A 25,477-nucleotide genomic window follows, 5' to 3' on the forward strand; every position below is an offset into this window, starting at 1 on the left:
GAATTAAAAATGATATGCTAATAGAATTTAATCACCAACTGTTTCTTCATTGAACTAGTCCATTTTTATTGTGTGTTGAAGCATGGACATATGATGTAGGACACGTAAAACTATGTTCAGGGTTTTATTCGCTTAAACACATCTGATGGAATGGCAAATAATCTGCATTTTATTTTGTTTTTGTAAACGATTTTAGAAAAGTTTGCTTAAAACTCGCCTGATAACTAAATGGAAACATGGCCGCACATGGGGCAAGTCACACCTGTCACGCCAACAACACTTTAACATCAGCCGTCAGAAAGAAAACACCCCATTTAACAAACACCATGTGTTGTCTCACCCCAACAGGCCGTGTGTCGCACCAATGGCTTCTTCTCCCTGCCTGTGTCCAGCTGGTTCGGCCTACGGAAGGCGGTGCAGCCGTTGGTGAAGCGCCTGTGTGACACTGACCGCCTGGTGTGCAGCAAGACCTGCCTCAACGCCAATGACGTCGCCTTTGTCATAGACGGCTCCAGCAGTGTGGGGACGGGCAACTTCCGCACGGTGCTGCAGTTTGTGGCCAACGTCACACGGGAGTTTGAGATCTCGGACACCGACACTCGGGTAGGGGCTGTGCAGTACACCTACGAGCAGAGACTGGAGTTCGCCCTCGGCCAGCACGACAACAAGGCAGAGCTGCTGAATGCCATCAAGCGCATCAACTACTGGAGCGGCGGAACCAGCACAGGTGCCGCCATCACCTACGCCGCCGAGCAGCTCTTCAGCAAGTCCAAACCCAACAAGCGTAAAATTATGATCGTCATCACGGACGGGCGGTCGTATGACGACGTCAGGGCACCTGCGCTGGCTGTGCATCGGCAAGGTGAGGAGTCAGCCGCAAGGCCTTTTTCACAAACATGGCCGACGTCGCTCATGAATAGTGAAAAGGTGCAACACTTGTTCAGTGTACAAAATGTATGATAGTTAAAAATAGTTAAAAAGAATAAAAATAGTTAAAAAGAATTGGTTTCAACTGGTGTTGGGGTGGCCTGCTGCTCTCCCAAGCTCCCACTTCTGAACCCTGGGGGTGCTGTAGGGCACAGACAGAGGAAAACACACATCAAAAGAGGGGTGCATGGTGAGAAATACAGCAGTGATGAGATATAAGCTATTATATGTGAACTTTACATGATAATTGGCAAGTTGAGTGCAGCAATAACACATACAGATAACACGTTTCCATTTGACGAGCATAGAATAATCCTTTTCCATGCCCATTCCCCAGGGGATAATGTGTCCTGGGAGTGTAGCCAATACGTCTCCAAGGCCGCACCTTGTCTCAACTTGGTAGACACGCTGTTTTCTCCTCGCACTACTGACGTCACTTATGGCAAAGGGCAAAAATTAAATGAGATGATAGGCTCCAGCATCCCCGCGACCCTGAGAGCAGCATAAGCAGTTCAGATAATTGATGGATGGATTTTCTATCTGTGTGATGTAATTGCTGTTTGTAACCAGACAAGCTGCAAAGGCCTGCTAGTTTTTGAAATAGACTTTTTTTCAACAAACATGGCCAACGTACTTCTCCTTCCACAGTGGCCCAGTGGTTAGCACTGTTGCCTCACAGCAAGAAGGTCCTGGGTTTGAACCCCAGGCCATCCCAGTGGAGTTTGGAGTTTGCATGTTCTCCCTGTGTCTGCGTGGGTTTCCTCCGGCTGCTCCGGTTTCTTCCCACCATCAAAAAGACATGCATGTTAGGGTTAATACTCCTGCCTGTGCCAGAGCAAGGCAGTGGAAAGAAGAACTGGAGTTGGTCCCTGGGCGCTGCAGCTGCCCACCGCTCCTATACAATAGGATGGGTTACATGCAGAGAAGAAATTCGTTGTAAGAATGCAATGACGAAATAAAGTGGCTTTGTTTCTTCATCATAGCAGGGTAGAGATCGGTTCTCCCTATCGCTCGCGATGTTGAAAAGCCAACTTCCTCTCGTCCGATTCCATCTGTGAGCACTCATATTGCGATCCAACACAGCATATAATCCAGTAAGGATGTTTAATTGACATTTCTGTTGTCAGAATACTGCATATCTATAAAAGTGATTTGTTCAGGGGTCACAAAATGCTAACAGCCCTGAAATCACCATTAGCCTCAGTTAGCAAGTTAGCATTTTGTGACCCTTGCTCAAATGACTTTTTTTCTCTAGTTTTTTTTTCTAGGGGCGTCCTGACGGACGACCTAGGTGAGGAGGTTTTCTAGTTGTGCAGACTTGTGACAACATGACAACAACCTGTATTGTGTTATAAATATGTCGAAACACAAAATAAGGCATCAGTCTGAATTGAAGGCAACAGAAAGTTTGCTTTTCAATATTGCGGGTGATGTGAAACGACAAAGCAGAAGTAAGTTGGCCATGTGTGTTGAAAAGGTCTATTTCACAAACTAGCAGACCTGGTTACAAACAGCATTTTATGGCACAAGCAGAAAGAAAAATCATCTGATTTCCTTTTTGCCCTTTGCTGCAAGTGACAAGCTGTGCATGTTGAGAAGGTGTGAGGAAGCAAGTTGCCTTACTTCTTCAAGTCTGTGTCAGTCCACAGTGTGGTGTCATGTTGTGTAAGTGTTTGCTCAGAAAGTAACAAGTAATTGTGAGGCCTACATGTGATCTGCCGTCTCTCCCTTGAACCAGGTGTTATTGCCTATTCCATTGGCATCGCCTGGGCAGCGCAGGATGAGCTGGAGTACATCGCCACCGACCCGGACAAGGAGCATTCGTTCTTTGTGGACGAGTTCGACAACCTCTACAAATTCGTGCCCAAGATCATTCACAACATCTGCCAGGAGTTCAACTCCCAGCCCAGGAACTGAGGAGGGCACCATGGTCCCATCTTACTTCCCCAAGGACATGAGGTTCGGGGAACCAGAGAGAGGGAGGGTAAAGCTGGAGGGAGAGCAAGGTGGTGGTGGTGGTGGTGGTGGTCTTAATCCTGCTCTGTCGCCACATCTATCGGGGGCGGTCTTTAAGTAACACTATTGTAGATTTACCCATTCTGTCGCCCAGATGACGGTACTGGATTGACCGCAGTGCCGGGTATTTAAACAGAGAGGTCTTTAGGTGACAATTGAGTTTAAACAAAAAAAAAAAAAAGTGATGGAGTTGGGGTTTCATGGTTGTACAGTCAGGGTTCGTGGTAGAGGGCGGGCAAACACAACACAACACAGCCCATAATCGTAATTAAAGGAATCCTTGGTGCCAGTGAAAGCCCTCTGTGTAGTTGCGGCACCATTGTGTGACGGTCAGTGCCATAGAGAGAACAGGATGTATTCTTCTTCGTAATCATGCTTATCATGACCAACAAAAGTAAAACTACCTTACTGGGACAAGGTGCTTGCAAAGAAACGTAGGTAATAAGCATGCCTAGCACTTCCTCTGACAGCTTCACATACTGCATACATTGAATATGGTGCCTTTTTTATATACAATTCTCTGTAAAGAGGACACACTTTCTTAGAATTGGTGCATTTTGATCTTCGTAATAGGAGATGTAATCGTAGGGACATTGTTCAAGTTCCTCACAAGATAACACAGCGGTGCTGATTATTGCTTGCTTTGTTGACATTAATCGTTTGGTTGTAGAGATAAAGTTGACCTGTACGACCAGCAGTATTTGCTAACAGATCAATATTAAAAAGGCCGCATTATGCTTCCTGATCAACAATATGGAACTGGGAAGAGAGTTCTAGAAAGGAGGATAGGTTGCTCAGTACTTGTACGCAGTGATGATCCGGCAGAAACGAGCTTCATCGCCGCTCTTCTCTAATAGTGTTGTCGCTTTTTATGAAGCAGGTATTTCTTGGTTTTGTTAAGAGTATTTATGATACCCCCCTCCCCTTAATGTCCTCTGTACATATGCATAATAAAAGCCTTTTGCCTTTTAAGTGTTCAAATATGTAACGGATCGATGTTTTCATGCAATTTTTAATAAAATAATGAAAATGATCACAACTCAATTGACCGTTTCCTACTTTTTTTTTTCTCTCCAATTGTACTTGGCCAATTACCGCACTCTTCCGAGCCGTCCCGGTCTCTGCTCCCCCCCTCTACCGATCCGGGGAGGGCTGTAGACTACCACATGCCTCCTCCGATACATGTGGAGTCGCCAGCCACTTCTTTTCACCCGACAGTGAGGAGTTTCACCAGGGGGGACGTAGTGCATGGGAGGATCACACTGTCCCCCCCCCGAACAGGTGTCCCCATCGACAAGGACACATACCCACATCCGGCTTCCCACCAGCAGACACGGCCTGTCTGTAGGGACGCCCAACCAAGCCGGAGGTAATACGTGGATTCGAACCGGCGATCCCCGTGTTGACAGGCAACGGAATAGACCGCCATGCCACCCGGACGCCCCTGACAGTTTCCTACTTAATTTCCACTCACAAGCGTTCACAAACATCCCAACTTAAGAATCCGTAAACCCGGCACTTCCAAGGCGGTGAGCAGCAACAAATATTTCCTCAGCACAATAAAGAAGGACCCGGTTAAGATTTTAACAGCAGTTTTTTTTTTATTATTATTATTATTATTTTGAACAGACTTTCATATACAAACCAGTGACTGAGAAAATGGCTCATTGGAAGCTGTCCTGCACATGAACAAGATCTTGATCGGTTGGTGTAACTGCACTAAAGTCCCGCTAAACATCGGACTACTGTATATATATCTGGACTCGATACGTCGCACAGCGGTCAGGCATGTCCACATACCGCAACTGGGGGAAAACTACACAGAGAACAAGCCATTCAATTCAAACAAGAGCAAACCGGCCAAAATCAACTGATTACCCCTAAAATGGACGCCTATGACCACGTCTGAACTGTAATCATATAACCAAAATGGTTTACTTGAGCACGTTTGTTACACCTTGAGTTAGTTATCTGAAAATCTAATAAACAGGCAGTATATTTATTTATAGTCTGTTTCACTCTGCCAATGTCGCTTTGAAATGCACAAAACTGATTCCCCAACCACACTTATCAAAAAAATGAGCACTCAAACTCACTCTGCACAAGAAGTTTTAAGACTGAATATATATTTTGCTTATTATAAGTATTTGTAATTTTACATCCAATGTTTTCTTAAAACGGACAACATTGCGACGGCCTCTCTCTCCGGCCCCACCTCCCCGTTCCACAGACCCCACCAAAGAAGCTTGGTAAAAGAACATTTGAGACCTTTTTGAACCAAAGGCACGTTTGTCAATAAGTGTTTTAAAAGGAAAACGAAAGGCAGGCCGGCAGGCAGAATCAGTCTGGGGAGCGGATCTCTAGCAAGCCTCGAGTACCCCGTGTCTCTGGAATGACACGACACAAAACTGGACTTGGAGGAAGGGCCCTGTCCTATAATGAGGGATTTCATTGGGGTAGAGGAACTTTTTTTTTTTTCTTTTAAACCACGTTTCTCCAATCCACATCGTTGACACTTGTCCTGACCCTCCTGACTCGAGAGGGCAAGTTTTTGTGGAGGGGCTCTGGCTGGAGGGCGCTGTGGCCGGTCACACCCAGGCCTGCCTGGATGAAAGGTGGGGACGAGGGAGCGGTGCGCCGGTAGCACTTTTTCCTCCTAACAGGCCTCCCAGCTGACCCCGGCCCTTTCTATTTAGAGTTGGGGTGTGTTTGAAGCCAGTGGCTTAATAGTCTGCAACTCAAACAGGAAACCAACGGCCAGAGAGTGCTATGTGAAGGTGGGACTGGGCCCATGCCTGAAGGTCCTTTGCCCCTCCTGTGTCTCTATTGGTCCCTGATCTTAGAGGCTGCATTAAGTACGTGGGGGCTGCAGGGCAAGAAGGAAGCTCCACGTCATACAAACACTTTGGCGAGCGCGTCGGCCCCGGCACTGGCGATGTAGCATTTGGATGGGTGGAACGCCACGTCGTGGATCGACTCCTCAAACTTCTTTCTGTGAGCCGTGAACTCCTGGATGCAAGTTTTACTCTCCAGATTCCACAGACGGATCGAACAGTCATGGCCTGTGGATGAGAGGACGAGTTAAAGGGGAATACTGTTCAATTTAGGGTTCGAGGCTATTCCTTTAATATGTATGCTTGAAATTTTGTGGAATATCAGCAACTATCCAAAAATTAAAAAGTACTAAAAGTAGCAGAAAACTATATTAAATGGTGTTGAGATTGTTGAGGAATGTATTGATCGAGAGCCTGTAAGACTAAGACCTGTAGATCCATATGTTTTGTTTTTTGTCCCCCATCCCTTTTCTCCCCAATTGTATCCGGTCCATTACCCTACTCTCCGAGCCGTTCCGGTTGCTGCTCCACCCCCTCTGCTGATCCGGGGAGGGCTGCAGACTACCACATGCCTCCTCCGATACATGTGGAGTCACCAGCTGCTTCTTTTCACCTGACAGTGAGGAGTTTCACCAGGGGGATGTAGCGCGGGGGAGGATCACGCTATTCCCCCCATTTCCCCCTCCCCCCTGAACAGGCGCCCCTGACCCACCAGAGGAGGCACTAGTGCAGCGACCAGGACATATACCCACAACCGGCTTCCCACCCACAGACATGGCCAATTGTGTCTGTAAGGACGCTCGACCAAGCTGGAGGTAACATGGGGATTCGAACCAGCGATCCCCGTGTTGGTAGGCAACGGAATAGACTGCCACGCCACTCGGACACCCGTAGATCCATACGTTCGTTTGAACTTTTAAAAGTACAACATTGTGGTATTTTGTAGGGATGGATTCCAGTTCATGGGATAACGGTGTAATCAGAGCTGAAGCAGATTCTCTAGGTGTGGATCTGTAAGCTAGCAGAACATTCCAGACTGAGATGTGAGGAAAACTCTTCTTCTTACATGCTACCTATGACATTCAAGTGGTGCAGATTTTCTGAACCTGCAGCAACGTGCTCTGTCAAATAGACCTTAAGAGGCAAATCCACACTGGCAGATACTGCCTGCACACTTACATACAAATGGTGAATTAGTGTTTAACTGTCTGGGGCCATGAGGTCAGTGAAACCTGGTCTAGATGGTTATGTTAGAACTCAACAGCAAGCAGCCATCTTGCAGATACTCACTCCCGGACATCAGGTACAGCCCGTTAGGGTCGACAGCTAAGCTTGTGACAGCGTCCAGGTGGGCCACCATGGAGTGGATCAGCTTCCCCGTGTTGTTGTCAAAGAATTTAATGTGTCTGTCCTCCTGAGCAGTGATGGTGATTGGTAAGGTGGGGTGGCTCAACACCTTATTGATCTGACAAGGAGCGCCTGCATTAAAAACAAAATACCACGTTAGGCATCACACAGTACACCACGGGTGGGAATTTTGGTCAATTTAACTAACGATCACCAAGACAAACCAATTTTAAAACCGGACAAGACAACTGACAACTATTTTGTCGGGTCTGATAGATACACGTAACCCCGTTCCCAACCGAGATGATGGAGGATGACTGTTCAGTAAACAAGAAATATCTGTAGTCTTCAGCCTGCACTTCTTATTCCTCACGAGGAGCCATGGAAAGCATTTGCTCTGTTAAAAAGTAGTTTGACAGTACTTCTGTTGTTGGCTAGCACATCATTCAGCAATCCCATCATGCAACAGACCGAACCCCATTCAGTCCCTGTTAGTTCATGGCTCCAAGCATACCAGGCTCCAAAGTGGACTCCAGGTTGAGGACTAACTGGCGGGTCTCCATATTGAAGATGCTGATCTGCCCACTGGTGAAGGAGGTGACCATGTGGGCGGGTTCACTGCATACCAGGTCTACTGAGGAGGGAACGCCTAGCTCTGTGGCAGAAACACACACACACACAACAAGCGCACACATTTAAAATCTATTAAAGTGAAACGGTGATGTTCAGTCACGTACCATGGGCAGCCGTGTGTACGTTGGCTAGTTTGCATCTTCACCCAGACGGGGGAAGACTAACAAGTGAAATCAGCTGGTGCAGAGGTTGGCTGGAAAGACAGCCAACACACACATAGGTGTCCGTGGCATACCGACGAGTAAAACTGAAATACCTTTGTTCTCGTTGAACACGGCGAGGGCAGGGGAGGTGTTGTTTGCATCCCACAGTCTCATGCTGCCATCTGCAGAGCAGGAGAGAAGGCGCTGGTGGGCGCTACTGTACACAAGGCCCCACACAGAGTCAGTGTGCCCGCACAATGGCCCACGCAGCACCGACGGCTCTGTCACAGACAACACCAGAAAAATGTATCAGTTCTCCCGCTTGGGCAGCGAATGTCCTCACACACAGCTGTGCCGAAAGGGAGATGTCGGAGGACGGTGTTTACCGTATGAGTCATATGGGTCAATATTGGGGTTTGGCATGTTCCAACTCTGGATGGTTCCATCCACCCCTCCGCTGAAACACTGTTCTCCTGTACTGCTCATCACCACGCACAGCACAGCGCCCCTATGGCAGGAACAGCATAATTTGAGTATTGACCATCGTATTGACCACACAACTGCACAGTATATGTAAAATCCAACATACATCAAACCAATGTACTAAATGTCTTATTTACAGCAATTTCAATGTTGCTACATAGCTTTGTGGTAGGGATGTGCTTACCTGTGGGCCCTGAAAGTGTAGATCGGCTCCACATCTAAAGAAGCGCTTCTGTAAAGAAAGACTTCATCAAATGGGGCGTGGAACTTGGGCTTGTGGGGTCCCCCCCCCCTTCTTTTTGATAAATCCATCACACATAATAGGTATATCAGACCTCTACAGAAACACTTACTTCTTGGCGGGGGCAGTCTTCTGAAGGTTCCACATTTTAATGGTGTGGTCTTCAGAAGCGGTGACCAGGACTGGCTCCACAGGATGGAAGGCTAGGCCACGGACCCCGTCAAAGTGGCTCCGCAGAGTGAACTTGGGGTTCCACGTCTTCCTCAGGGCATCCTTATTGTTGCCGATCTGAGGAGAGGCACTCTTATCAGGACCAAACACCCAAATAATTCACACCAATAACCAAATACAGAACACTCGTTCACTTTTTTAGCACTGCCATGTGACTGGGTGTCTTTACTATGGAGTCTAAGAATATATCACGAAAGGTCACGGGGTCCTAAAACAAGGGGAACAGGGATAGTTTTCTCCAGAGAGTCGGCCCCCCGGCTCTCCAAATCCATCCCCCTCTGGTGCTACTCACGTCATAGGCCAGGCTGTCAGCCTCGTTGGCCACGGTGAGTCCAGCCAGCTCCCCCAGGCCCAGCTCATTCTCCATGGCCTCATCGGGGCCCATGATAAACGACTTCCCTGAGGCAGGAGGGAAGGTCAGGGCTTCAACTGGCGAGAATGAAAAAAAAAAAAACCATGTCATTGACCAACCACTATCCCACCGGCCACTCGGGTTACCAGCACTAAGGACGCCGTGACATGCAAGCGTTTATCCACACTTCAGTACCTTCGTCTGTCCGGTTCCCGTCATGCTCATTGAGGCGGGACACCTTGGGCCTGGCTTGAGATGTAGACGGAGGCTGCACGTGGGACATGTCCTCGGCGTCTCTCAGGTTTGCCAGCATGTCCTGCAGCTTGGACCGATTGGGTCCTATTCAACAGCCAGGTAAAGGAGTGTTAAACAGACGTATAACAAGCGGCGTGAGAGACACGAGAGATCAGCATAAGAGCAGAAAACTGAAAGGCATGGCTTGAACACCGAAAGAAAGCAAAGAGGAAAATAAAAAGGAAAAAGAAGCCTTTAGAGGGGATCAAAAAATGAGTGAGTAAATGATAAGCTGTAGAAGAAAATGAAAGGATGGCAGCAGTGAGGAGGTCCTTGTTAGTTGAACTGAAAAGGTAGAAAAGATGGTTAACGTGAAGGGTCGAGTGTGGAGGCAGACTTGTTTTAAGGAGCCTGGCTCCGATTCGTATTTCTACTCATTAACCACTACAGAACTATACAGAACCTGCACCGAAACAAGATAAATACCCCCCCCATATCCTAACAGACGATCCACCTCCACACACAGACCAACACAAGTGATAAACCACAGACATGGCGCAAAGAACAAAAGTTCAGCTGTGTGGAAACCGAAGAGGGAGAAAGCGAAGCGAGAGCCGAGCGCCGCTTGACAGGTTGAATAAGGAAGAGCGTGTGATGGACCGCCCGGCTGAGCGCTCAAGGTCACTAATCCTGTAACAAGGGGAGATCTAATTGCCCTGAGATGAGTCAGTCTAAAGAGGGCTGTTATTCTGAGTGCATCATTAGCATCCACTCAAGTGAGTCCGCTGCACCATTTGTGGACGCTTTTACCGCCTATAACAGCAGGAAAACTGTTAATTACCTTAGTAAAAAACTGTTAATTACTTTAGTGTAAAAAAAATAAAAAAGCGGACAGATGATGATGTAAGATTATGATGGATGGGTCTTTTCCGTCTACAGTGAGCAGAGAATGCATCAGTGTAAACACACACACAACTCTCCCTGTTGGCACTTGTCCAGACCAGGCTGGCCAGGCCCGATCTAGCTCTACACTGCACCGCACGGCGTTTTGACCCTTTTGTCCCGACACCCTGACACGACCTCCCGCATTCTGAGGCAAAATTTAAAAAAAATTAAACAATCAATTTTGATTATGATCCGATAATATAATAACCTCTAGGATTCCCTCTACTTAGATGTGTTTGCACCAGGGGCCGGGTAGCGTAGCGGTCTATTCTGTTGCCTACCAACATGGGGATCGCCGGTTCGAATCCCCGTGTTACCTCCGGCTTGGTCGGGCGTCCCTACAGACACGATTGGCCATGTCTGCGGTTTGGGAGCCGAATGTGGGTGGATATGTGTCCTGGTCGCTGCACCAGTGCCTCCTCTGGTCAGTTGCGGCGCCTGTTCGGGGGTCGAGGGGAGGGGACTGGGGGGGGATAGTGTGATCTCCCCACGTGCTAAGTCCCCCTGGCAAAACTCCTCACTGTCAGGTAAAAAGAAGCGGCTGGTGACTCCACATGCATGGGAGGAGGCATGTGGTAGTCTGCAGCCCTCCCCGGATCGGCAGAGGGGGTGATTGGTAAAGTACAGCTGGGGAGAAATGGGGGGGGGGGGATGTCTTTACACCTTCATATCGCAGTTTGACTGGTCATGAACGCACCCAAAAAAACAAAAAACAAGTTGTATTGATTATTTTCAGTTATGCAAGAGGATTATATAATGTTGTGCACTGATAGTGTGCAAGAGTGTAACTGCAGGCAGGATAGATGTGTCTGACATAATGTGCATTGGGCTTATTTAAAGTTCGATACCGTTCTGCATTAGTAACCTGTAGAGCAGAGATTATAAACTGCACTGTCTCGCAAAACCTTGCTGTCTGTCCCGCACTTGTGGACCATTTGCATCTGGTCACCCTAATCCAGATGGAAGAGGAACTTAATTGCCACGGAGACTAAAACCGACGGGATCCTCTCACACTGGACGGCATGGACGGGAAGAGTGTTGCAAACGGGTTTCTTGACAGCAAAATCATAATGACGTCTCAACAGAGGGGACAAAAGCATGCAACACAAACATCTGGCATCACGTGTTGAATGGACAGGACAATAACGGTGTTGGACTTGGTGTGTACAGTAAATGTAGCACGCACGCACACAAACACACACACACGCACACACACACACAGGCAACATTCAGTATGAGAAGACAGACAGAGGAAAGAGTTGAGGTCAGAGCTTTGCCGTGTAGGAGAAGTAGGAGGAGCGGTAGCTAGAGGAGGAGATGAGAAAGAGAGTGAAGGTGTTTGTTCTCGGTTTGAAGGCTTTTTGGCTGAACTTGTCAAAGTCAGGCTCTACAGAGAGAGGAGAGGGAGGCAGCAGTGCCCGACAGGACTTACTCTTCACCCCCTTTTTCCCCTTGCGCTCCTTTCTGTACTGCTCCTTGAGTTTGGTTATCAGGCCCTGGTCCACATCCCAGGCCTCAGAAATGGGACCCTGCTCGTCCTTCTCTACACAGGGGGACAAAACCAGACCGAGAGGCTGTTGAGGCGCTGCCTTGGTTAGGGGGAGGGGGGGGGGGCCGAACGGCCAGGCAGGGCGGGTAAGGTGTGGAGACCTCCCTAAGACTGCCGCCTCTCTCCTGGAGGTTCAGTGCTCATCTTGCAATTCCTCCCTGCATTGATGAAACCTGCTGACTTGGCTCAGCCGAACTTTAAACTCAGCCCAAAGCCAAGCCGACCACATCGAGGACGTGTTCAGCGGGAGGCAGAAAGCCTCGAGGAGAGTAGAAGGCCTACAAGATCTGAGGAGACTGCCACCACCGCCACAGTGATGTCAGAAACCTGAAGTTCAGTCTGGACGTCTGAGGCCCAGAACTGACTCCAGGGGTCACCAACTGTGGCGGTGGACCCTGCAATCTCAGCTAACTCCTTCACATCTTTGTCAGCTTGCTTTTTTCTAAGCTTAAGAAGTGAGAGGAGTGGGAAGGAATTTAATGTCTGCCGCGGGTGTTCTTTCATGCGGACATATTTTCATTAGCAAAGTTTTATTTAGGGGGATGAATTCTTCATGATGATAATGTTACAAAGCTATCCAGTACACACACAACGAAGGTCAAATGAAAACGTATTAAATGACATGTTCATGCAAATTGCTCGAACCCGTATCCAAACACAAAGGAGCACCTCGGCGTTACATTAAGACCTGTTTTTGATGCTCTAGTCTAAGGACCTGTGAAGGAATCGCGTCGATTCCGTGACACGTTTACACGGGAGGGGAACACACATTGTGGTCACAGGCTGGCTATGGGGACACACAGTGAGAGAAATCACAAACTATGGGTTAAACATGACTGACCACAGCATGGCATGTGAATGAGTACTACATGGACAATCACCAAACTGTGAGTGAGGTCAACTGACATCAAGACATAAATAAAGAGAACTAGAGGTGCATTTGATGGATTTGAAACTGGTATAACCTTAAGCAAACATGACACTTTTTAAGTTATGTAAATAAAAAAAGTGAATTTCCAAGCACTTGGCAACGTTTAATTTTTTAACAGCCAGTGAATGTAAGAGTTTCTGTACCGTTTCAACTGTTTGTTAACAGCCCCTCTGGACCCACAGGCCCCGACGACTCACCCCAGTCTGTGCCGTCCCCCGGGCCTCTGGACTCTGATGAGGTGTCCATGTCATCCGGGCTGGACAGGAAGTCGAAACCTTTGAGGGCCTCCTCTGCATCCGGGTCCTCACTGGTGTCCATACTGGCTGGCAATGACGACGATGATGATGATGATGATGATGGGGGTCTCTTCCTCATGATCTGAGGAAAACACAGAGAGGCATTAGCGGGGTACAGTTATAGCTTCTGGCGGCATTTTTCAGTCATTTTGCACTGAAAGAATATTTTGGAATACATAAAATCCACCCCCATTTTGAACTCACCGTTCTTGCAGTACAAAGGTAGGTTTCATTTTCAGAGTCGTACTGGACCCGCAGCTGAAGCTTGCCAATTACAGTTTAATGTAATTAACGAAGGACAAATCCAGGGCAAAAGAAGCCCTCCACAGTTCAGCCAAAACTAACACGATATGACTATTATAGCAAACTCACGAGATGCTTTTAGGCATTAACAGTGGTTTTTATTACTATATTCCCTTTTAGTGTTGGATTTGCTGTGCCGTGGCAGAGTGACCCCTGTTGGTAATCTCTTGTAAGGCTGTTTTGCTGGACAGAGCATGGTAGGAAAGGACCATTACCGACTGTAAAAAAGCATAAATTCTTAAAATGAACACTTGTATTTGATAAGACTCCTGTAGCGTCAAGTTAGAGTTGGCTGTGGAGGGCTTTTTTGCATAAGGATTTGTTGCCCATTAACAGCATTGGGTGCTAGATGGCAACCTGAACCTGCGTGTCCAGTATGAAGAAAAGGATGGATGACTTGGGAAAAGGAACCCTCCCTATGCACTACGTGAACCATGAGTATAAAATAGGGATGGACTTGAAAAATTCAGAATTGTGGAAAATAAATCATTTTTAAAAACAAAAGTATTTTCCCCACCGTCCTAGACTCTGTGAAAGTCCTGTCTTTTGCCTCATTATCATCTTCCTCATCTTCATCACTGAACTCCGCTGCAGCAGTCTCAATGAACTTGAAGGCCTCCAATACGGCACTGGTGTCAGAGAGCTCCGTTTTCCTGTTTAAAGATAATGCTAGCTACATAAACCTATGGCAGAGTAGAGAGGGCACACGCTCATACCACGATGTGCCAGCAGTAACCGTGTGTCGTTACCAGTATTATAAATGTATAATAACCCTGTCTCATTATCAGTATTATAAATGTATACTAACCATGTCTCGTTATCAGTATTATAAATGTATACTAACCATGTCTCGTTACCAGTATTATAAATATTATAAATGTATAATAACCATGTGTCGTTACCAGTATTATAAATGTATAATAAACCTGTCTCATTATCAATATTATAAATGTATACTAACCATGTCTCGTTATCAGTATTATAAATGTTATAAATGTATAATAACCCTGTCTCATTATCAGTATTATAAATGTATACTAACCATGTGTCGTTATCAGTATTATAAATGTATAATAACCCTGTCTCATTATCAGTATTATAAATGTATACTAACCATGTCTCGTTACCAGTATTATAAATATTATAAATGTATAATAACCATGTCGTTATCAGTATTATAAATGTATAATAACCGTGTCGTTACCAGTATTATAAATGTATAATAACCGTGTCGTTACCAGTATTATAAATGTATAATAACCGTGTTTCGTTATCAGTATCATAAATGTATAATAAATCAATAAGCGTGTCTCGTTATCATTATTATAAATGAGCTCCACCTACACAAGTGGAGTTACAGTGGATGCAGGTAATTTGTAAGCGTGATGGTCATATTAATTTCCATTATGCCGCTTCACCTTTTATAAAAACCAATACATTATTTTTTTTTCTACTTCCAAAATAAGACATCCTCCCTCATATTAAAAAAAAAAAACAAAACAAAAATCACACCCATTACTGATATGGTGTGAACAAATACTGGAAATGGTGATTGTTAAACGTCACAATTTCCCCCCAAAACGAGTACCCTGTGATGGCCTGGCGGCCTGTCCAGGGTGTCTCCCCGCCCGCCGCCCAATGACTGCTGGGATAGGCTCCAGCATCCCCGCGACCCTGAGAGCAGGATAAGCGGTTAAGATAATGGATGGATGGATGAAGTATGTAGAATTTTGGACTCGCACTCTTCAGATCTCCATCAAGACTTTACTGAAGACACAAACATTCTCATGTCTATCTCCGCTTTTTGTTTTCTTTCTTGATTTAAGTGAGTGTGACTTTAGTGTGAAATAATTTCTTTTTCAATATTATGTCTGAAACCAATCATGCATGTACTGTATGAATGAAAATTGAGACAATGCAGGACACATATTGCCATATGACGATGACATGGTAGTATATATTGAGGTATGTGACTCCATTCCCCCTAAAATAACTACTAATTAGAAGTACAGCCTTTTACATTTCTAATTCGTGTATGTGCCTCCAAATGGACTCTCGTAAAGTGGGTGCCATCATTTGTTTAAAACAGCACCGCCCAGGGATGTCGGAAAATATTGATACACTTGAATATTGCGATACTATCTTTCACAATATTGTATCGATCCTCAAAGACCCTGCGTCGATTCATAAGATCACACACAAAGCGGCGGCAACGTCACTACTTCCTTGTGTAGTTGCGATCTCTGACCACTAGGCGGCAGGTGCAGTATTCTAACTGGGCTGCACAAAAGCACAACCTACAGCAGGCGTTGCCAGTGCCACACCAGCTATGGCTCTTGATGCATATTGAAGTCTTTTCTTTTATAAAATTTTTCTACAAATTAAAGAAAAAATTGGACTACGTCGCAGTGTCTGAAGTATAATATAACACAATACAGTGAATTGTGAGACTTCTATCGCGACACAAATCGTATCGCCAAATTCTTGCAAATACAAAGTCCTACTTGCAAACCATTACCTAGTTTAAATACACCGAGGGAAAGAGATCATACTCACAATACAGTAAGTAGGCTAAGCGATCAGAAAATAGAGAGTAAAGTTAAAGCTGAACAACCTTTAAACGTTAATTAAAACATCACAACTCTGGGATGCTGTACCCAAACACCCCGGAAGAAAAGATTTCACTAACGATGTCCTCAAACACTCCTATCGGAGCGCACCACTCACCCTCTCGGGCCTGTGCCCATGCCCTTTGTTGATGAGTCGGTCCCATTGACCAAAGGCTGAGCACTGGTCTTGTCACCTTTTTTACCACCTCCTGCATCCCCAGCTAGGCCAAGCAGGGCCCTCACCCTCTGGGACTTCACATCCAAGATGGTGTCTGTATAACCCACCTCCTGCAGGTACCTGAAACGAGTTGGGTCAAGTCAAGCGCTGCGAATGAGGCCGACTCGTTTTACAAGTTGGGAAAAATGTGTAGTATGAACCTAAATTTGCTGAAACAATTCAATCAGAGTTTGCTGAAATATGTTTGCTAACCATGCGATGTCTCCTAATATTAAATAGGGAAATTGTGAAGTGATGAAGATAATGAAACAGCGACGCAAATTGATTCATTTATGCGGTGTGAGGAAAAGTAATTAAAATTTCAGAATCGCAATCAGAATACTCTATTCATCCCCGAGGGGGAATTGGGTAATTTTTGGGAAAATGTACTATACTTATTGTAATTTTTGCTGATGTGTATGAATGGGTTAAGCTCCTGTAAGCCTTTAAGCATGCGGGGGGATCCGCCACATCGCCTGGTACTGTCAGACGTGTTATGCTCTCTTGGCACTGGCCTAGCTATCGACGTCAGCCCTGTGGAGGCATGTGCAGCCACTCATCCTCCATTACACTTCCCCTGTAGGGACATCCACAGCGGAAGCTCTGGTGATTTGAACAGGCAACTGACTGGGGCTGGGGGGGGTATTTTAGCACATTATTGATGTCTCACTTGACACACACTCCAAAATAAGTTGGCTGGCTCATCAGCTGGCGTGTTAGGGCAGATGATCCATGAGGCTGCCTGATGGTATCTGTGATTAAAAAAACTGCTCTCTGAGCATTCACAGAGACTTGGTGCCGAGAGCGACTTTCTGCAGCCTGCCAGGTACACAGGAGGAAAGCCATAGGAGGTGATGACTACCGCTGTCCAAGTGAGGGAGCTCTTCTCCATAGCTTTCCTGTCCCTGGCATTGTTGGCACAGTAGTAATAGCCCAGCAACCCAGTAATGTCTGGCACCAAACAGACGGTGTCTGACCCGGCTAATGCAACCCAACACAATAATGGGCCTTTGAACAGCCTGGAATTTAGACATAGTAATGCCAAGTTATCCAATTATGCCACCGAGTTGTTCTCTGTGGCACTACTCTGTGTTGGAAAACCTTCATGTTCAAACCAAAGCAGCAGGTTTACTCACTGTCTGAGGAGCTGGCGGCCTTGCTTCCAAGACAGCTGATTGTTGAGTGATCCGGGAGCCTCATTCTCATTGGCCTCATCTGGGAGAGAAGAGAGGGGGGGGGGCACAAATCACAACACAGCTCCCAAAACACACAGCCACTGACATTAATCCCCCCTCTGTAAACGCAGCCCCAACATTCCTGCATGTGCATAGTAACAGCAAAACTGAAATTGCAGTAAAACATCATGGATCTTGTGAACTTCAAATTAGCAAATTTTAAAATGACCTCGCGTTACAAAAGCCAAAAAATGTACAGGATATGATGTAACTAACCTAGCCCGTTTCTTATGTTTACGTCGAAATGAGCGCCGTTCATCGGACTAAACACACCATTCTACACAATCCCAAAACTCTGAAACGGCCCTTTTCATGGGATCAAACAAGAAACATTCTCCATTACGGTCACAGTCAAATATTCAACCGCTCATTTTAACACCTACAAAATGGCCGTTTTCTGCTCTCACCAGGTCCCATGATGTACTAGAAAGAGCAACAACGTACAATACTGTCTGTGTCTGCAGTATCCAGAACAGCACACGGCGTATACCAACTTGCAAAAAACAACGATGAGAATCATGGCTGACTTTGATAACGTCAGCACTGTGGCAGGGCGTGAGCTGGCACACTTGCTGAGAGACAGAGTACTGTTTAATATGTTGATAACCCCTTCTTGCACACACACGACTAGGCAGTGAGATGAATTTGCACCAAAACAAGGCCGTGTCTGCTGCGAGGGAGCAAATACTGTGCAGTTGCGCCACCATATGATCAAACACCTCCACCGCCACTCTCCTCCTCAGTAGCGAACACCTCTCTCCCTCACCTCCCTGCTCATTAACACTTCAAGGGCCCCGGTGTTTCGACTAGCCTGTATGAATAGAGATGAGGAGGGGATATCAAAATCTGACTAACGACGGGAGGACAATTGAACACGGGAGACCAATTATTCTACAATGCCACAAACATGTAAAGCATCAAATGTGATGCTGGGCTGATATCACAGTAATAGGCTGCGGATAGTGATGCACCTCCCCTGTGGTAAAACCCGAGACTAGCATGTGGCGTGCTGAAGAGAAAGTGGATCAGGCTTGATTTACATAATTCATATGAGGAGAGGGCAAGGAATTTGCACTGTTCACTGCAAACTGTGTGTGTGTGTGTGTGTGGGGGGGGGTAGCTCCTCATGATTACTGTATCCCACAGGGGTATAATAGTGTTTCCCCTCTTATTGTCATTATTTTAATGTCACTGGTACATGTTGTTCATTATATCTAAAATTTGCTTATGTCAAACAACTCTCATCTTATCGACCTTAAGTGAATCAATACCAGGGATAAGTAAACTCTGTGTGTGTGTGTGTGTGTGTGTGTGTGTGTGTGTCTGGGTTTCCTTTCTGAGCTACGTCAGCACATTCAAATCAAATTGTCTTCACATTTGCTTTTCCCACCCTGTTTTTTTTCTGCCCCCCTTTTCTCCCCAATTGTATCCGGACAATTACCCCACCCTTCCGAGCCATCCTGGTTGCTGCTCCACCCCCCCTGCCGATCCGGGGAGGGCTGCAGACTACCACATACCCCCTCCAATACATGTGGAGTCGCCAGCCGCTTCTTTTCACCTGACAGTGAGGAGTTTCGCCAGGGGATGTAGCGCGTGGGAGGATCACGCTATTCCCCTCAGTTCCCCCTTCCCCCTGAACAGGCGCCCCAACAGACCAGAGGAGGCGCTGGTGCAGCGACCAGGACACATACCCACATCCAGCTTCCCACCCGCAGACACAGCCAATTGTGTCTGTAGAGACACCCGACCAGGCCGGAGGTGACACAGGGATTCGAACCAGCAATCCCTATGTTGGTAGGCAATGGAATAGACCGGTACGCCACCCGGATGCCCTGTTTTTCCCGCCCTTAACAGCAAGGCACTTTATCTCTGGATAAAACTCGAGAAATAAATTACCTCTCAGTAACTGCTGCAAACAGAACCCACACCAATGGCACAGACCTACCGCATGTTCTCCTGCATGTTCTTCTGCATGCTCTATTGCATGTTCTCCTGCATGTTCTACTGCGTGTTCTCCTGCATGTTCTACTGTGTTCTACTGCATGTTCTACTGTATTCTCCTGCATGTTCTCCTGCATGTTCTCCTGCGTGTTCTACTGCGTGCTCTACTACGTGTTCTACTGCGTGTTCTTCTGGAAAGCTGATGGATCAAACTGTTGTCTGGTATCAGCTAACACTAATACCAGTTAGCTGATAACGGCTAACACTTTACACAGAAAATTTGCTTTTCGTATCGACGTCAAGTCGGTGCATTCTAGCAGTGCTGTTGCACTGCGCTGGTAAAGACACTGCTATGAAACTACCATTGCAAACAAGATCCAACATGCGTGTGGCCTTCACACAATTTCCAAGGCTTTAGGCAGGGATGTACGAACATCACCACCACGTTCAGAAGGGAAGGTGGTTTCTTGGGGCTGTTCCAGACTTACCAGAGTCGTAGCTTGGAGGTTTCATGTCGCCTTGATTTAACTCTGTCCCATATTTTAACTTATGGTACTTTGCCCTGGAAGATAAAGAAAAGGAAGTTGGGGGGGGGGGGTTAAAACATGGTCACAGGCGGCAACATGGGGATTTAAACCCGTTACAGCCAACTGGTGCTTTTGCACCACTGATAAACATGTGAACATTTTGAAAGTGACAGATATACATCTCAGAATCAGTTCATCTGGATACAACATTTATTGACCACTAACGACCGAAACCGACGACCAGTTTCATGTGCAAATATGGGTGTGACCATTAATTAGAGTTTCAAAGGTCATGTGTACTATTCACAGAGGACTAGGGAATCTCCACACGGAATGTCCACGGTACACATGGCCTTTGAAACTCTAGTTAATGGTCACGCCCATATTTGCATGTGAAACTGGTTGTCGGTTTCGGGCGTTATGCAACTGTATTGTACTGTACTGTTTATAAGGGTGGGGATACCTGCAGTCAGTTGAGATTGAAGAGGTCACTCATTTGAGCGATGAAACGTTTCTGTCAGTAAGCGTTGTGTCCAGATGACCTGATTCAACCTTCTTTGATTTTCTTACCTGGATTATGGAGCATCATGATAGAGATACACTGAGTTATGGCCATTAATGTTATAAAGCCACACCCAATGTGAAATTCATTGGCTCACAGTTTCGATAGTTATTGCTGTAGATATAGTGGATATAAAAAGTATACACACCCCTGTTAAAATGGCACGTTGTTGTGAGGTACAAAAATGAAACCAAGATAAATCTTGTCAGAACTTTTCCCACCTTTAATGTGAAATTGCAACCCATAAAATTCATGTGAAAAAAACAAACTGAAAACTTTTACAAATAAAAAAAACTCACAATAAGCTGGCTCCATAAGTGTGCACACCCCTAAACTAACACTTTGTTGAAGCACCTTTTGATTTGATTACAGCACTCGTCTTTTTGGGTGAGAGTCTATCAGCTTGGCACATCTTGACTTGGCAATATTTTCCCACTCTTTCTGGCAAAAACATTCTAGATTCGTCAGATTGCGAGTGAGTCTCCTGTTCACGGCCCTCTTCAGGTCACCTCATAGATTTTCTACTGGATTCAGGTCTGGTCTCTGGCTGGGCCATTCCAAAACATTGATCTTCCTTTGGTGAGACCATTCCTTTGCTGATTTGGATGTATGCTTTGGGTCGTTGCCGTACTGAAAGGTGAAATTCCTCTTCATCTTCAGCTTCCTATCGGATGCCTGAACGTTTTGGGCCAAAATCAATTGGTATTTGGGGCGTCCGGGTAGCATGGCAGTCGATTCCCATGCCTACCAACACGGGGATTGCCGGTTCGAATCCCCATGTTACCTCCGGCTTAGTTGGGCATCCCTACAGACACATTTGGCAGTGTCTGCGGGTGGGAAGCTGGATGTGGGTATGTGCACTAGTGCCTCCTCGGGTCGGTTGGAGTGCCTGTTCAGGGTGGGGGGAGGGGGAACTGGGGGGAATAGCGTGATCCTCCCACGCTTTACGTCTCCCTGGTGAAACTCCTCACTGTCAGGTGAAAAGAAGCGGCTGGTTTACTCCACATGTATCGGAGAAGGCATGTGGTAGTCTGCAGCCCTCCCCGGATCGGCAGAGCAGCGACCGGGTCCGGGACGGCTCGTCAGAGTCAGGTAATCAGCCAAGTGCAATTGGGGAGAAAAGGGGGGGGGGGTCAACTGGTATTTGGCGCTATCCATGATTGCCCCCACCTTGACTGAAGTCCCAGTTCCAACTTAAGAAAAGCAGCCCCAAACCTTGATGCCGCCACCACCATGCTTCACCTTGGGTAAGGTGTTCTTTTGGTGATGTGCTGTGCTGTTTTTGTACCTAACATACCCTTTGGAATTATGCCCAAAAAGTTCAGTCTTGGTCTTATCAGACCATAACACATTTTTTCCACGTGGATTTGGGAGATTGGGTGCAACTTTTTGCAAAATTTAGCCAGGCTTGGATGTTTTTTTTCCCCATCTTGCCAACCTACTCCATAGCCCAGACTTAAGAAGAATACAGGAGATTGTTGTCACATGTAAATACAACCAGTAATTGCCAGAAATTCCTGCAGCTCCTTTAATGTTGCAGTTGGCCTCTTGGCAGCCTTGCTGACCAGTTCTCTCCTTGTTGTCAATTTTGGAGGGACTTCTTGATAATGTCACTGTTGTGCCATATTTTCTCCACTTATTGATGATTGTCTTCACTTTATTCCATGGTATATCTAATGCCTTGGAAATGCTTTTGTACTCCTCTCCTGATTAATACCTTTCAACAGAACAGAATAGAATAGAATAGATTTTTATTGTCACTGTGCTCAGAACAATGAAGATCTTCAGCAGTGTGCAGCATAAAAGTTCAATAAGTAAATGCAAATATAATAAAAACACAATATATACAAAGACAAGCAATAAAAATGAGATAAAGTGACCTAAACTGTACAATGTTGGTCAAGTAGCAGCATATACGGTGGTGGTATGTGCAATATGGTAGCAAAGTGTGTGTGTGTGTGTGTGTGTGTGTGTGTGTCTGGGGTGAGGTTATTGCTCACAGCAGTCATTGGCATGAATTGGACAAAGGATGTTGGAAGTTATAGCCTTTAAAAAGGGATTTAAAATTTTTTTATAGTGCCCCCATATGGCCAATTGAGACCATATTTCATGAGTCCCTTATTTCATAATTTTTGATGAGTTTGCAAAATTTCCAAGTATCTATGATTTATCATTTCACAGGAAATTGAGCCAAAGGAAAACAGTAGGGGTTAAGCCTGTAAATATAACTGCAAATTGGGGGGGGTGGGGATTGAGGTTTTTGCTCACAGCAGTCAGCCTTTTTCAACAATGACATACCCTTCATGCTTTGTAAGCCCTTTGTGGACCATGGCGTTTGCCTTTGGACCCAACCAAGAAGATGTCAGGAAGATCCTACAGGAAGAGCTGAACTTTATGTGGGCTTAATCACAGTCACCTTAACTGATGGCAGGTGTATGCTAACTACTATTTAACATGAGTTTGAATGTGACTGGTTAATTCTGAACACAGCCACATCCCCAGTTATAAAAGGGTGTGCACACTTCTGCAACCGGGTTATTCTAAGATTCGTATTTTTCTTTTTTTCCCCCCTAAAACGTTTGTTTTTCATTTTATTGTTTATAGGTTGCAATTTCACATTATGGGTAAGGAACCTGCTGTTTTAACAGGGGCGTGCAGACTTTTTATATCCACTGGAGCTGGTACAAAGTACGGTTAGACACTAGGACTGTCCCAAATACGGTTTTCAATAGCTTTAATTGTTTTCAAGCTTCAGATATTCTGCACATTTTCTTGACTGGATATCCAAATATTTGTTCTAAATAAATTAGCCAATAAAATCAAGGTCAAGGCAGGCGATGAAACACGAATGCGGTCACAGTTATTTGTTCCCTTTTAATATTTCAATGTTCACTGAAAACCAAAATGACGACAACGTAGTATATTTTTGAAACTTTTATTAAACAATGAACATGGGAATAGTTTGAGAACGGAGGTTAAAATTTCAGCGGTCATAAGAACCGCTTTGCCAAAAACGCAACTTAGCCAAGAGAACAGCAAGAGTACCGCAATGAAGAACATGAGACTGTTGCAGCCTGCACAGGGATGAAGAGTCTTAATGTGCATTTGCACAAAGGGGGGGGGGGCGGAATCCTGGCGTGGAGGGAAATTTTGGCAGAACACCTACTTTCCTGATTTGGTCTGTGATGAGGATAACTGGCTATTGAACATTACAGTTTGTCAACATACTGTACATGAAAACGTAGAAGTAGAGTCTTCTGTAAAAAGGTGAGGCTCTCCCTTGTGGGTGCTGAGCTGAACTGCGAGAAAAAAGGAGGGGAAGCTGATTATAGCAGTCGCGTGGTTAATTCAAAAAAAAGTTCACGAAGAGATGTCAACCCAGCCCTCCCCCCTCGCTGCTTCAGAAAACACGCCCATAGCGGTGAACTGGGGGACCCCTCATAAGCGGCCAACTGAAGGGAGGCGACGCGTTTGCAAGCGAAATCGCGCCGCAACAGCGGATATCGACCATAACCATCTCACTGCTCGTGTCTAAACCTAACCAACGAGGGCATTTATCAGCACCTTTATTCCTGCTTACAATCACTTACATCATATGTTGAGGAATGACCAATGTGTATGTGACCTGGCAGCTCCAAAAGGCACGGTGGAACAATTTGGGTGCACTTAAATTATGTGCAGGTGCACCTACAATAAAAAAGTTCGGCATATCAGCGCAACCAATGTAAAAGGTTAGCCTGGAGCCCCGTTTGACAGCTACAGACCAGAACAGGGATGAGTAATCACATGCCACGGAGGGCTGAGAGTATGCAGGTTTTCATGATTTTACAAATCTAGCTAATTCCTCCTCGTTGGTTGAAGGTGTGCTAATAAGTAAATCCAGCTGTTGTGGTTTGGTCATCAAGAGAACCTGCCTACTTGTCAGCCTTCGCATGGCACATTTTTTTATGGCTTCACAGATATCCATATGGATAGGACAAGCCCGGCTGTAAAACCATGGAGTAGGCATGCCGTATAGCTCACATTGTCCCACCCCACTGCTTCCCCTCCATCCGGGAGAAGTGCTCCATTAAACAATCAAATTCCTTTTAAATTAGGAGCATCCTGTATTTCAGAGGGTTATTCCTGATCTCCTTCTCGGAGGCCCTTGGAGACACGACCTGTTGCTAAGCAACCAGGGAACACAACCCTGATTTGAGGTGAAGTGTTGCTGCTAAGGCAGAGCCCGTGGAAAATACCATCGGGGTGAAAAGCAGAAAACAAATGTATAACAAACAGTTTGAGGAGCCTTCCCTGTTTTAACACACCGCTTATCGGCATTCCTGAAAGAGGTGAGGCAAATTACACCTACAGCAGACCAGAGCAGAGACCAAACTATTTACTACCGATAGTTTCCCTGTGAAACAAGCCTTCTGCCATGAGTCACAGAGAAGCTCTACTAGAGTTGTCGAGGGTTAATGCCTTGCTCAGTGGTAACCCACGGTGGTCGAGAGAGGGGCAGAAGAGACATCCTTATCAGAAAGATAGGCCTGGTAGTAACAGCAACGAGTAGAGCGTGGCCTGCGGTTTACTTTGCCCCACCTCACCACCCACCCCTGTGAGCCATCAAACAATCAACCAGACCCATCCTCCTCAGCAGCACCTCCTTTCTTCATCATCCCAGTTATAAGAGTTTCAATAAGCGCCAAGCTAAATATTAAACCTTTCCTGGTTCCTGTACAGAGCCATTAACTACGCCCGTGGGACAGTGGCGACTGATATAATCTACACATAACTACTGCATCTGTGCCGCAGTTAGAAGATGATTGTGAGCTATGGCTGGGCAATATAAAGAATACTTAACATGTACTCGCCATATTTTTGTTGGGAGATATAACATTAGGCAATATCATGTTGATCATAATGCACCTTTTTTGTCTAG

At 45.9% G+C, this 25,477-nt stretch overlaps 2 protein-coding genes across 6 annotated transcripts in view; one reads left to right on the forward strand and one right to left on the reverse strand.

The window, feature by feature from the left end:
- vit (vitrin) overlaps nucleotides 1-3,977 on the forward strand; it is a 29,201-nt gene extending 25,224 nt beyond the window's left edge. The window contains exons 22-23 of the mRNA XM_056291889.1: nucleotides 349-862; nucleotides 2,666-3,977. Of these exons, the coding sequence (XP_056147864.1) occupies nucleotides 349-862; nucleotides 2,666-2,844 (693 nt within the window). The 3' untranslated portion in view covers nucleotides 2,845-3,977. The remainder of the gene's footprint in view (nucleotides 1-348; nucleotides 863-2,665) is intronic.
- Nucleotides 3,978-4,518: 541 nt separating this feature from the next.
- Nucleotides 4,519-25,477, reverse strand: part of LOC130122406 (striatin-like) — a 44,957-nt gene continuing 23,998 nt past the window's right edge. For 4 of the 5 annotated variants that reach the window (XM_056291296.1, XM_056291298.1, XM_056291299.1 and 1 more), the window contains 15 exons: nucleotides 19,956-20,029; nucleotides 17,428-17,506; nucleotides 16,193-16,372; nucleotides 13,983-14,118; nucleotides 13,064-13,244; nucleotides 11,819-11,929; nucleotides 9,403-9,546; nucleotides 9,148-9,284; nucleotides 8,737-8,912; nucleotides 8,568-8,615; nucleotides 8,287-8,408; nucleotides 8,014-8,181; nucleotides 7,639-7,779; nucleotides 7,068-7,256; nucleotides 4,519-6,005 (listed from right to left, as the gene is read on the reverse strand). In XM_056291296.1, coding sequence (XP_056147271.1) covers nucleotides 5,836-6,005; nucleotides 7,068-7,256; nucleotides 7,639-7,779; nucleotides 8,014-8,181; nucleotides 8,287-8,408; nucleotides 8,568-8,615; nucleotides 8,737-8,912; nucleotides 9,148-9,284; nucleotides 9,403-9,546; nucleotides 11,819-11,929; nucleotides 13,064-13,244; nucleotides 13,983-14,118; nucleotides 16,193-16,372; nucleotides 17,428-17,506; nucleotides 19,956-20,029 — 2,056 coding nt within the window. In that variant the 3' untranslated portion in view covers nucleotides 4,519-5,835. The remainder of the gene's footprint in view (nucleotides 6,006-7,067; nucleotides 7,257-7,638; nucleotides 7,780-8,013; nucleotides 8,182-8,286; nucleotides 8,409-8,567; nucleotides 8,616-8,736; nucleotides 8,913-9,147; nucleotides 9,285-9,402; nucleotides 9,547-11,818; nucleotides 11,930-13,063; nucleotides 13,245-13,982; nucleotides 14,119-16,192; nucleotides 16,373-17,427; nucleotides 17,507-19,955; nucleotides 20,030-25,477) is intronic. The other variant, XM_056291297.1, reaches the window with a different exon arrangement.

This window comes from Lampris incognitus, chromosome 13 (genome assembly GCF_029633865.1).
Source record: "Lampris incognitus isolate fLamInc1 chromosome 13, fLamInc1.hap2, whole genome shotgun sequence".
Classification (NCBI taxonomy): Eukaryota; Metazoa; Chordata; class Actinopteri; order Lampriformes; family Lampridae; genus Lampris; species Lampris incognitus.